Raw genomic sequence first — 12,717 nt, forward strand, 5'->3', positions numbered from 1 at the left:
GTGGCTGTGCAGTCGTGTCCGGGGAAGCTGCATGTCTGGGAATGTGGGGGCAGCTCCCTGGGTAACAGCAGACTTCCCCCTTCTGGTTCAACTGTGGGGAAAAGGCAATTGCTTCATCTGGGTGTGGGTGATGGTTATCTGGAAAATGGGATTTGAGGGCAAGAATTAAGGCAGGAACATGGGGATGTCAGAGTCTTACAGGTTCTGTGTCCTCCTGATCTTTCTTTTGCTGCCTCTAAGAGCACAGTCCTATCCATGAGGGCACCTACAGCTGGTACAAGCAGCTGCTTTTCCCTCATTTTGGGGCAGTTTTTCAGGTCCAGGCCTAGCTTTAATACTATATCATCTGAAATATTGCTTCTGCTTGCAGGACCTGGAAAGGACTCAGTAGAAATGCTTCTAACCAACTATACTGGGGTTTTCTGATGCATTTTGTGGCTTCTCCAAGTTTTGCCATGTAATTTGAAGCACCTTGTGTTCCTTTGGGTCTTGAGGTATTGTTGAAAACAACTTGCTGCTGGAGTAGCCGATTAATTTTCTCCTCAGCATGATCATGAACAGCTTGTGAAAAGGATTGCGTGTCATCCCTTGGGTAAACCCCTTTATTTCTAGTTCTGCTGCTAAGAATATTGTCTAACTTCTCTTCCCCACATTCTGTGTACTGCAGTGCTAGTCTTATGCCTGACTCCTTAAGAGCAGCTCATACCTTCCACTCTGGCAGCTTTTACTAAATATTTAAAGAGGCTCTTAAGATATGCAGATTAGATTCCCACTGATAGTTTCAAGCAAGTCCTTTCCATTAATTATTCATTGTGTGGTAACTAGGCATCCTTATTCAAGCATGTTCATTTAGACAGTTCAGAGCACTTGGTCAACTAAATATTGGAACCTGCTCCAAACAAGAACATGTAATAGCCTTGAAATAGAAATGAAAAATGTTTTGGGTATTTCCTCACAAAACAGAGACACACACTGACAATAAATTTACCTCGTTAGTATTAGATGTGGTTGCATGTCTGTGACTTTACTCGTTTTTCATTATTAGAAACCTGGAAAGCAAAGTATTGATTGTGTTGGGGCAACAGAGATAGAAGTGCTGTAACTGCTGCATTCTCTATGTTACCCTAAACTCCACCTCCCACATCCTTCAGTCATTTACTGCTGTGCCTGCTTTCCCTAAAGGAAATGTTTACTCCTCTCTGAGGTTCTGTTCATATACTGTCATTTAAGAAGCTTTCACAAATCTGTGATTTAATCAGACTTTATTTTTACTTACCTCTGGAATCTGAGTGAGCAGGTTTTCTTTCCCCTCTGCAATAAAAGCCACTTGGCAGCCAAAGAGGATGGGCAGAGTTGTAATTGCTTTCATGTTGTCAGGTGCAGTATAATGCAGTTATGTGGCAATGCTATTTTCTGAAAGTTTTATCAGTGAAATAGTAGAAGCACTTTGTTAGTAATGTTATAAAGCAGGTGCAATAAAGATAAGTCTAACAGTCAATGTCAGTGTCTTAGAACTGTGTATGCATATTCTTAGGTGGGTGTTTTTAAGAGCCAGAACCAGGGCAGTTTCAGCAGCAGAGGAGTTGGAGAGTTATATGACAGTTTTGTTGTGAATTATTCTATTCAGCATGGCAGAACTCATTGGAATTCATTGTGGAGCAAGTTACCTCCTCGGAAAAAAGGAAAATGTCATTATTCAACTTCTTTATTACAGGGATGGGGCAGGAGACTATTTTAAAGTGTCATAAACAGGGGAGGTTTTCCAAGTAGCAGAACAAAGCTGCATTCTGTTGATGTTGCTCTCCTCTGTTTTCTCTCCAAGAAACGACTCAGATAGAAGACCCGCGGGTGCAATGGCGGCGGGAGCAGGAGCACATGCTGAAGGATTACCTTGTCCTGGCCCAGGAGGCCATTGCTGCCCAGAAGGAGATCTATCAAGTGAAACAGCAGAGGCTTGAGCTGGCCCAGCAGGAGTATCGGCAGCTGCACGACGTTTGGGAGCACAAACTGGGCTCTCAGACCAGCTGTGAGTACTCAGTGAGCTCTTAACCAGCTCTTTCCTCAGCTGTGTGCCCTGTAGGGCAGTTACAGGCATGAAGCTGCTCCTTGGACAGAGCACTGGGATGGTGTGCCATATCACTCTTCATGTTTGATCAGTTTGTTTCAGGAATGGTGTCTGCCCAGCACCTGATTGCTATTAAACACTCCTGTGTGTGGCTCAGTCACTGGAGTCAACATGCAGATTTTCTGCACGGGCTTCAACAAATGCTAGACTTGTGGTGTTTGGCTCAGTGTGAAATAGTTCACTTACATGGTATTTTCCTTAATTCCCCTGTTTAAAGAACAGAAGCAGGACAAGAAGGTCTATCTTGGACAGTATTCCCAGGGCCTTTTGTAGTTGTATATCCCAGGTAGTTGAGTAATGGTCTAGTGAAGCTGAGGGTCTGTATTTTATGCCATGTTCCAAGTCACCACTGGTGGATTGCCTCTGTGTGTGTGAAGAACAGCAGTTTGTGCTCCATATTCTGTGTCACAACACATCAGTACCAATGTCGCTTCAAGATTTGGTGCATAAATCTTTATAGAATTCTGTATTTGCTTCTTACTGGTACTAGTTAGGAGCTGGAAAACGTCCAGAACAGGATTTATTTCCTGCATGTATTCCAGAATTTTTGTTATAATCCTCAGTGTTGCAGATTTTCTGTGTTCTTGCCAGCCAGAACCTCCCCCTGTTTCACTCTTGTGAGTTATGTGTGATGATGGAGAATTCCACTGGCTAATCCTGTGCCTGGTGTTAAAATTTTTTAAGTAGTTTTCTATCAACTGAAGGATTCTTGTTTGATAAGGGTGCTGTCCCTCATCTCTAAAGAACTGGGTTTGCTCTTTTCTTAGGACTACTCCGCCCAGAGCAGTTCCCTGAGAACATGAGTTACATGGGCGAGATGGGATCTGTCTTGAAAAATACAACCAAACAGAAATAACTAGAAATGCTTTCCCATGTTTTATGGGGCATAAACTGATGGCTGCAAGGATCAGAATATCTCCCTTGCCTACAGCTACCTCTAACAACATTGCACTTTGGGGAGCTTCTGTACCTTCTGAGGCAGAAGGGTTTAACTGCTGCTGAGAAGAGAGTTCTGCTCCTAATGGGACTTTGATTTAATCTGGTGTGACACATAGTATGGTTGGTCATGTCCTCAAGGCTGTGAAAAGGCTTGCATCACATTTTTCAGTTTCTTCTCATTCTTTGCTTTTCTTTGTTTCTAAACATTCAGTGGATTGTCTGCTCAATGAGGAAGTCTGAAAAAAATAACTAAGTAAACCTTCATGCAATGCCTGTCCCTTCAGCTCTGTTAAATGCCTTTGGAAATGCAGGAAGCCACACTTTTGAATGGAGTGACTGTGTTTGGGACTTTGAGTTAAGTGTGTTAACCTGGAACAAGTCCAGACTTTGGAGATGCAGGACATGCTTTGGCCCCTTCAGTCTACACTTTTTGTGGAGTACTTGACTGCACTACTGCCTTTCCCTGTCTTTGAGCAGTGAGATGTGGAAATTGGGTAACAGACCTACACCAGCAATGTCTGGAGGTCTGGGTGTGCAGGAGTGATGGGAGATCTCATCTGTGGTGGGCTGGTAAAAGTGTAGGGAGGAAGGCAGAGTGGCTAAACTGGCTCTGTGTTTGTTCCAGTGCTTTCTGGCTCCTCATCAAGTTCCAAGTATGACCCCGAGATCCTCAAAGCAGAGATTGCTACTACAAAATCCAGGGTGAGTAGTACAAATGGACCTTTGCTTGCCATGAGTAATGTTCAGGTATTTCCAGACCTCATGGCAAATGCTGAAAGGGGATGCCAAAGTGGTTGGGAGAGCTAATGTTGCCATTTAGGAGGTCATTTATCAGAATTTTCTAACGTTGCATTCTTAGGAATTTGAAAGAGCTTTTTTTCCCCCCTTAGGCTGTAGCCTGGCTTGGCAGCTGGCAGTGCAGGACGGCTGTGGGGTGTGGAGCTGCATGCTGGCTCCTCCAGTGCTGGGGAGCTGGGGTCCTCTGCAGGGCTGGCAGCTCTTCTGTGCAGGGCTTAGTGCAGGCTGTCAGCAGGGGAGGGTGTGCTCTCGTGCAGAGCTCAGCTTGGGAGGAAGAAAGGACTAAAGTAAAGTAGGTCAGGGTGGCCTCTGGAGGAATATAAAACAGCAAGCTGTAGGGTCAGTGGATTTACAATATGATTGTCATCCTGCTGGGTTACTCGTGCAGTGGGGCCTTTTCGCTGGGGAGCTTGGGGGATGGCTCAGTTGCTGCAGGGTAACTCCTGTCCTGATGCCTAGCAGTTTTCTTAATGACTGGGAAGGTTTTAAACATTTCTGAGCAAAGCTGACGTGTGTTTCATTGCTCTCTTTTTTGAATTTTTCTCAAATTTTCCACTCATTTGGCTGGAACTTCCCTTGAGCCCCTTGTTAAGAGGTGTAATAGCAGCTACTGGATATAGGCCTGGCCGGTGATAAAGTCCTGATGAGGAGGCAGTCAGGGCTGTTTCCTGCTCTTGGGATGAGCTGAGTGCCTGGAAACTTTGTTTAGAGTACTGTCTACACTGAATAAGTATTGAATTGAATGGGTAGCACTGTACCTAAACACTTATATAAAATAGCCTTCTAAAAATGTGACACCTTGCTGCAGGTTAATAAACTCAAGAGAGAAGTAGCTCACATGAAGCAAGAGCTCCAGTACAAAGAGCATGGATTTCAAACACTGAAGAAGTAAGTGTGTTCTCAAGATCTTTTTTTTCAGAACATCTCTGGCTTGCAATGCATCCCCCACTACATTTATAAATAGCTGCCTAAATAGCATAAGCTGAAGTATGCTGCTGATGATATCTTTAGGCTAAAAGCAGTACACAACCATGGGGGAGTTCTCTCAAATCAGTGCCTGTAGGAGATTGACCACATTAGAACTGACTTCATGGCAAAAAGGTTTTGAACCAGAATCTCAGCAGTTAACTGATATTCAGTTTTACTCAGTATTGCTCAGATGACACTACAGCCCGTTGTCTTAATTATAAGAGCCATTGATTTAGGGCACTGAGGAAAAACTGGAGGTGGAGTGGAGGGGAGGAGAAGTTTCAGGTGCTTGCCTTTGTGTGAGTAGACATCTGGCATCTTTCAGATAAATATTTATTTTACGGGTCAACCCTGGTAGAATTCCTTTGAAGAAAGGGAAGGATGAAGTGGTTTGTAATTAGGTTGTGCAAGCAAATACATCTGTGCATGTGAGTCTGTGCCTAGTTTTTAAAAAGATGAGTGATAATAAGGTAATTCTCATAGATGGCTAAGCTGATCTTCTCTAGGTTAGAAACAAGGCAGCTAGCAGCAGTCTGCCCTAACACACTGTTTGGGGGGTTTGTATGCACCTTTGCCCTCCCTTAGGAGTCAAAGAGATGATGATATTGCTGAAATCAGAGTTCTAGCTTAGTGTACCGCTGAGTGGAGTGACTTAGGCAGTGGGGAGTGGGGTCTTTTGTTCCTTCTGTTGTCCTTGTTATAGTTTGTTTTTGTTAAAAATCCATGTCAAGACACATGCATCTAGGAAAATTCAATTAACTGGATGTTATTAAGTGTTAGCTTACTGTTTTTTTAAATTTCTATACAGAATTGACATGAAAATGTCTGATACTCAAGGTGGCTACAAACTTGATGAGGCACAAGCCATTTTAAGTGAAATGAAAGCTCTCAAGAAGGCCATCACATCAGGAGAGAAGGAAAAACAAGACCTCATTCAGGTATTGAAACAAGATAACTCATAGTATTTTGTGTCACCATTGCTAAAAGATTGAATTTCTGAGAAGTAATTTAAGTATTTTGTATTTCAGATACGTAATTGAGGTTTTTATTAAACTAGCTTTGTGTTGTTGTTGGACCACAGCCTCTGCTGTTCTTCAGATGCTGGAAATGAGAAGTGTAAAATACAGTCCAGCCATGCCTGACCTCGAGTTTGCAGAGTCTGAGTGGGCACAGCAGACATGGTCACATCTGACTCATGGGGTTAGGCTGGAGTTATGTAGCTGCTGAGGTACTTTGGGCAGAAATGAGCTCACCTCATTATTTAAATTTTTTTTTTTTCGTGGTTTTAGAGCTTGGCCCGGTTAAAAGACAGCTTTGTGAACGACAGAGGATCCCAGTCAGACCTGTGGGCCAGCAGTGTGTCTGTGGACAACTCCAGCCCTCTGCTGCCCCGGCAGTACCTGGATGTCAGCTCCCAGACAGACGTTTCAGGAAATGTGAGTAATGTGTGAGAAGCCTTGTGCTCATGGAGACATTCCTCTGAACTGTGTGTAGAGCTACCTCACCGTGAGTTGCCAAGCACGGACAAGTTTCTGTGAAATCATAACTTCTCCTGGTTTTAGCTGCAGTGTGGCTTTTTTTCTGTGTGTGGTTTTAATGTATCAGTGAGGGCAACCTGATCTTTCCCCACACTGTCTCTGTCGGAGCAGCTCAGTAGGAATAAAAGGGAAGGAAGTTTGATTTTGCCTGTAGGTGTAGCTTCTTGTGATACAAACACTCTTTTAGTTCTTCATAGCATTAAGTTCTGAGCCAAGAAACATTGAGCAGGTCTGTATGGGCTAAGCTCCAGTGAGGACTCTTCCCCTAAGAGTGTTTGGCTTTCACTGGGTTACAAGTGGCAGCAGCAGCTTACGTGCAGATATTTTGATACCACAAAAGTTGTAGTGCTCATAAACCTTCAGTTCCACAGGTGCAGGGAGATCAGAAGTGCCAGGTTGGTCCCAGCCTTGGTAAGGACTCAATCAATGCTGGGGGCACATCTTATTTCTCACAGGACAGCACAGAGCCTCTGCTGTGAGCCTTTACTTAAAGGTTTGCAGCCACTTTCAGTCAGCCACTCATGTTAGTAAAGATCTGCAGATTTGGGCATGGTGGGATGTCCCTTGTCTTTAAGACTTTACAGCCAAAGCAAGATGTCATCCAAACCAAAATGCAATGCAGCACTGAAGGATGCAAGGAGTGTTTAAGAAGGATTGCAAAGGTATTTGTATGTTCATATAAATAGAAGCCCAAGATGGATGGGGTGGATTTTCTCTTCTTTCTAGGCCAGAAAGTGCCTTTGAATCTTGTCGGGGTTTAAGTATTTTAAGAAATAATGAAAAATGTATGTAAGTGCAGCATGTTCCTGTGTTGTGATTGGTTTAACTAGGAAATGACTGATAAGGTCAAGTGTCACTTGTAAGAGTGTCAAGGAAATATCAAAGGAGGAGTGGTTGCTAAGTTGCTGATTTGATGTTTTTGTCTCAGTTTATTGGCAGCAGCAGTAACCAGCTGGCCGAGAAGGTGCGACTGAGGCTGCAGTATGAAGAGGCAAAGAGAAGGTAATTCTTTGGCCCATTGCCCCCTTTGGTGGTCACACAGCTCATTCTGAGGATAACTTCACTAGAAGAGGTGCCACCAGACTGAAGCCCAGCATTGCTGCTAAGTGAATGTGGTCATTTTCGAGCCAGTGAGACATAAGGCTTTTTGGGCCAGTGTTATCTTTCCAGAAATAAATAACCATCCTAGAAATTACTAAGGCATGACTAATGCATAAAGAATTCAGTCTGGCCACACCTATGGGGACATAAGTGGTTCTGCTACCTGTTGCCAGTGCTTCCCCATTCCTAATAAGGAGACTGTACTGCATACCATATTTGAAATGAATGAATGCTTGCATGCCTAAGTGTGATAAGGGGAAATGTATATTGTGTTAACACCTTACATCAAAATATGGTCAATGCTGCAATTCCAGAGCTTATCTGTAAGAATGTAAGTTTTTACCTTTGCTCTCTGATCTCAAATGAATGAAGAATAGATTAAAAAAAAAAAATTCTATCTACTTAACAGGCCAATTTAAGCAAAAGCTTTCCAGGATTTACTTTTTAATAGATAATAGCTAACACAACTGCATAGTTAAATGAAAAACCACCAAGAATTATTACTTAGACTTTGGCTGGCCTAGTCTTTGTTCAGTGATGTAACCATTGCTGGTGGTGACTTTCTTCACTTTTAACTTCTCTCGAGGGACTTTGCAACTCCAGAATAACAAAGTTCAGATGCATGGTATGATCTGTGCGAGGGATATGTGCAAAGAGAAGGCTTTTTCTCCAGCCTCTGGTTAGAAGACTGAGGTTACTCATAATGCTCTCATTTTGGTATACTGGAGTGGCCAGTAGGCCACGCTTCTCAATGATATAAAATTTGATCTGTGTCTGTGGCAGTTGTCAAAAACTGTGTGCCTGACTGCTTCTGACACAAATTTATATTTCTTTCATAGGTGGAGCAATTTTATCAGAACTGTTTATTTTGCCAGTCCATCTTGACATTCGAATACTTTTAAAAGCAACATTAAAAATACCATTCCTTCAGATGCAGTGGTTAATTTGGCATGTTAAAATTGCCTTTTACTTTTAAGCTTTGCTGAAGGCTTCAGTTTAATTCACACTGATTTTACACATTCAGATTGAAGAGGAATACTCTTCCTTTATCCTGTATCTTTTCCAAGGAGGGGCAAGTGAATAGTGACAATTTTGCACTTTTACTTTGCTCTTTATAAAGAGAGAGAACTTTATAGACAGCACAGTGGTTCATTCAACACATCTTGCAGTTAAAGAATGCTTGCTGCTCATACCCCATGTTTGTCTTAGGTTATCTATAGGTTTTTCTCACAGTTTAAAAAACATTTTCATGAGGAAAGATGGATCTAAATGGACAGGAATAGTTGATGCTAAAATGGAAATATCTCCAGCTATCAAAGTACCATAGTTTTGGCACAGTATTTAGTAGGAGCTGCAGAAACAAATACCTCAACTGGTTTAAAGCTGGAACAATACTATGGATATCGTGACTCACAAGGAACCTTCTGTTCCTGTGAAAATTCTTCCTTGTGATGTTTGAAGTGTTTCCTGTCCCCTCAGCAGCATTAAAATGTTCCAAAAACACAATAGAAGACTAAGTACTTTGCCCACGCACGAACTGTGAAGGAGCCAAGTGATGGAAATACATGTGTTGTATTAGCTCTGCAGTATCTTGAAAGCTAAAACTTAAGGTTTGCTATCAAGACGGTCCCACATTAATTAGTTTAGAACTGCTGGATCTGTAAGGGGCTAGTACTTTAGCAAGCAGGCTCTGGCAGACACTGTTTGCACCATTCTGGTGGACCAGACTAAAAGCTCAGATGTGGGTGAATATCTGACTGAACTTGACCACACCAGAACTGCCAGGACCCAGCTCCCTTCCTCACCATTATGTCCTTCCCTGACACTGCTCAGGCAGACAACAGACCCCTGGAGCAGATAATGTAAAACCCAGAAAAAGACACAGGGCAGCTCAGCGACAAACCTTTGGCTTAATTATATTCAAAACTGCAAATGGTATCGTGTCAAAAAGGTTGTCATTGCTACATCTCAGCAAGGAGATAGCTGCTGCAGCATAAATGTAATCAGAGATGCAATTAAATTATGTTGTACAACTTCAGACATGCAGCAGTAACTCAGTTGTGTAGCATTTGCACCCTGCACTGTTCTAATTTCTTCAGCAGTCAGACTTTCAGCTTGGGTTCTGTGTGACTGGTGGTAACTGGGATTTTAGAAGTATGTTTTTTTTAATCTCCTAAAATGAAATATTTTAATGTTGCATTAAGCAACATTACAACGATATTGGTTATTTGACTGGTCAGTTTTTAAGTCACACCTCCCTCTTAGTTTGTGAGGTTTTTTCTCAAGGACAGAAGCTTATCTGATACAGGATTAGTAATTACTGGTTGTAGATACACATCTTATGCTCCTGTGGAGATGCATGTGCTCTGAACAATCTCTGGAGAGACTAAAAATTGTATGTGCTATGCCTGTGTTGTATAATAATAGAAAGTACTAACTTTCCCTAATTAACAAAAAAGAGCCTTGTTATGACAATGAATAAATCATCTAACTGCGTTTTCTAGTTAGAAAGAGAAGGATTCAATAAAACTGGAGTGTGTTTGTTCAGTCTGGTGGTCATTGAGAAAGGTGGTGTGCCTGAGGCCAGCCCTGCCAGCCCAGCCTGGCTCAGCACCGGTGCAGTTCAGACCCAGGCAGTGAATGCTGAGGGGCTGGAGTGGTCAGCCAAGTTCAGACCTTCTGCAACATGTTTCTTTTGTGATGGTGCTGTTTTATTGGAAAAATAGAATAATAAACCTTGTTTTAACTGAGAAGGGGGAAAATAAGGCTCATGTACCAAAGGTAAAACTGGAGGTTAGTTTAACAAAGCTTTTAGACTCGAAAATTCATAGAGAACAAATTCCACTGGAAAAGCCATATGCATGCAAATGTATGCCAAAAGTGATCAGATTTATGCCAGCCAATCCTCTTAGACTCATATCCCTTCAAAATGCACTGAGGAATTCTTGGATTATGAATTAATGCCACTTAATTCTTCGTTGGAGCACAGTATTGCACTTAATCAGGCGCTCAAAAACAAAACAGCTCTTAAGACGACCTAAAAATAGTTGAGCTGAATATCTATCAATTATGGAACTTTATTAGAGTAAGCAACCTGCTGTGGGAAATGGATGCTTCTCTTCAGAAGGGCGATCTCATGTCTGTCTCTGGTAGTGGTGAAGGCAGGTCAGTGTCTGTGAGCCTAATCCTTCACAGGCTCTTTTGGGCTCAAGTTCCTCTTGGCCTCTGGAGCTTGGAAGACAAAGCTTTATTCTTCAAGGCCTTTCAGGAGCCTTGTAGCTTGCTGCTGCCCAGTCTGCATCTTATTGCTTCCTCCACACACTTTGATTTTGCTGGTTGGCTGGAGGAAGGACACGCCATCCTCTGCACTTCTGCAGCAGAAACCAAATTCTAGAGAGATGAATCCAGATCAGTACCTGCAACTATTTGCTATGCCTGATCTAAGTCCAGTAAGTCTGTTACCAGATCACAAAGCCATTTTCAAAGAGAGAAGCATATTGGACATTGATTTTACATGTCACTTCCATTTCTTATGTATTTGCTAAACCCAAGTGAGGGATTAACCTGAGTTCATCACGTGAAGGGGCACATATGCCTTGCCTCTCTGATGTTCAGTCAGATGATTTTTTTTTTTGCAAATATCTTGCAAAATACTTTTTTCTCCTTGTTTGCCTTCTAAGTTTTTAATTTTGTTTTTCATCAGCCCATTCTGTCCTTCCCATTCCCTGCTTCACGCTTGAATTCTGGATTGTGTGAGTTCAGAAACACAGGTCCCTGGTAATTCTAATTCAGATTTATCTGTACTATTGTTTCTCATCAAACTACCATGATCAGCCTGTCAGGTCTTGAAGAGTTGTAGGTTTAGTGAATGCAAAGGATGCAGCTTCCTTTGGGAAGACTGGCATTACTGCCCTTGGTTCTGTATCCTGGCTTGCTGCTGGTTTTCTGCTTCTCTCTGTATGTTGCATTGCAAAGCTGATCATTTGTGGACCTAACTGAGCAGGTCAGATATTTGGGAGATTGGCAACAGGCAACAGTTTGGAGTGAGCAGTCTCCTTACCTGCCACAAGCTGTGCTCTCCTCCTCTGCCAGTCAAAGCTCTTGCCAAAATTCTGCTTTTGTATTGCTGCTGCTTTTAGTCATTATCTTCCTCCCTGAGCTGATGTGGTGTGGTGCTGAAGGATTGCTGATACAGGCCTTCACCCGAAATCTGAAATGATACCTCTAGTGAAAACAGGCTTTGATTCTGATGCAAATTAGCAGCTCTGGATTCTGGTAGGATGACATTGCCTCTCCAACTCCTCACATCCTCAAGTGCAGGTTGCACCAGAAGCAGGGTAGCTCCTAAATGTGTCCAGAGTGCTTACTGGTGAATCAACAGGTGGATTCTTGCAGTAGCAGCATGGAGATATGATTCACTTCCTCATTGTAAGGACAAAAAAGAGTTTCTAAGCTTTTGACTAACCACTGATCTTTATCTGACTCGTACATGGGGAGTACACAGTTATTTCCATAAATGTGATTAAAGAGTATGCAATTGCACATCATCCCCTCCACACAGACTACTCTGAGGTTACAGCTGTAATGCATATGAAACACCTATAAGTATATCTGATCACCTTTTCTGACATCCAGAACTTTTGTTGTATCATTCCCTGACTGGTGGACACTGCACATTAGCCATTTTCCATTGTGAATAAATGTGAGTTAAAACCCCATTCTGCATGCCCACATCCCAGCACTTGGCTCCTTTCTGGTGAGGAGGACATGAAGGTGCTTGTCCTGGAGCTGAGAGCCTTTCTCAGGGCTCTGGAAGATGTGGTTGGTCATGGTGCACCTCTGCATGTCTGGAGCAGGAGATCAGGCACTCATCAGGGAATAACTGCATTTTTTTTCCCCTGCAGAATAGCAAACCTGAAAATCCAACTGGCTAAGCTTGACAGCGAAGCCTGGCCCGGCGTGCTGGACTCCGAGCGGGATCGTCTGATACTGATCAATGAGAAGGAGGAGCTCTTGAAAGAAATGCGATTTATCAGCCCCAGAAAATGGACTCGAGGAGAGGTGGAGAGACTGGAGACAGAGAGGAGGCGCCTGGAGGAAGACCTTCAGGCTGCTAGAGACACTCAGAGCAAAGCTCTCACTGAGAGGTGGGTTAGTGGGCACAAGGCAGTGCCTTTTTGGACAAGAGGTACCTGGGAGCAAGCACCAGCATCCCCTGGCTGACTGCCCACAGCAGTGCCCCCACAT

The 12,717-nt window shown here is 43.0% G+C and overlaps 1 protein-coding gene across 3 annotated transcripts in view; it reads left to right on the forward strand.

Annotated features, from left to right (window-relative positions):
- The window catches only part of WWC1 (WW and C2 domain containing 1), a 65,084-nt gene that overhangs the window by 32,701 nt on the left and 19,666 nt on the right, over window positions 1-12,717 (forward strand). For all 3 annotated transcript variants that reach the window (XM_030283703.4, XM_072935343.1, XM_012575419.5), the window contains exons 3-9: window positions 1,823-2,026; window positions 3,690-3,766; window positions 4,671-4,750; window positions 5,640-5,769; window positions 6,121-6,267; window positions 7,298-7,371; window positions 12,375-12,617. In XM_030283703.4, coding sequence (XP_030139563.2) covers window positions 1,823-2,026; window positions 3,690-3,766; window positions 4,671-4,750; window positions 5,640-5,769; window positions 6,121-6,267; window positions 7,298-7,371; window positions 12,375-12,617 — 955 coding nt within the window. The remainder of the gene's footprint in view (window positions 1-1,822; window positions 2,027-3,689; window positions 3,767-4,670; window positions 4,751-5,639; window positions 5,770-6,120; window positions 6,268-7,297; window positions 7,372-12,374; window positions 12,618-12,717) is intronic.

Source organism: Taeniopygia guttata, chromosome 13 (assembly GCF_048771995.1).
Source record: "Taeniopygia guttata chromosome 13, bTaeGut7.mat, whole genome shotgun sequence".
NCBI classification, from domain to species: domain Eukaryota; kingdom Metazoa; phylum Chordata; class Aves; order Passeriformes; family Estrildidae; genus Taeniopygia; species Taeniopygia guttata.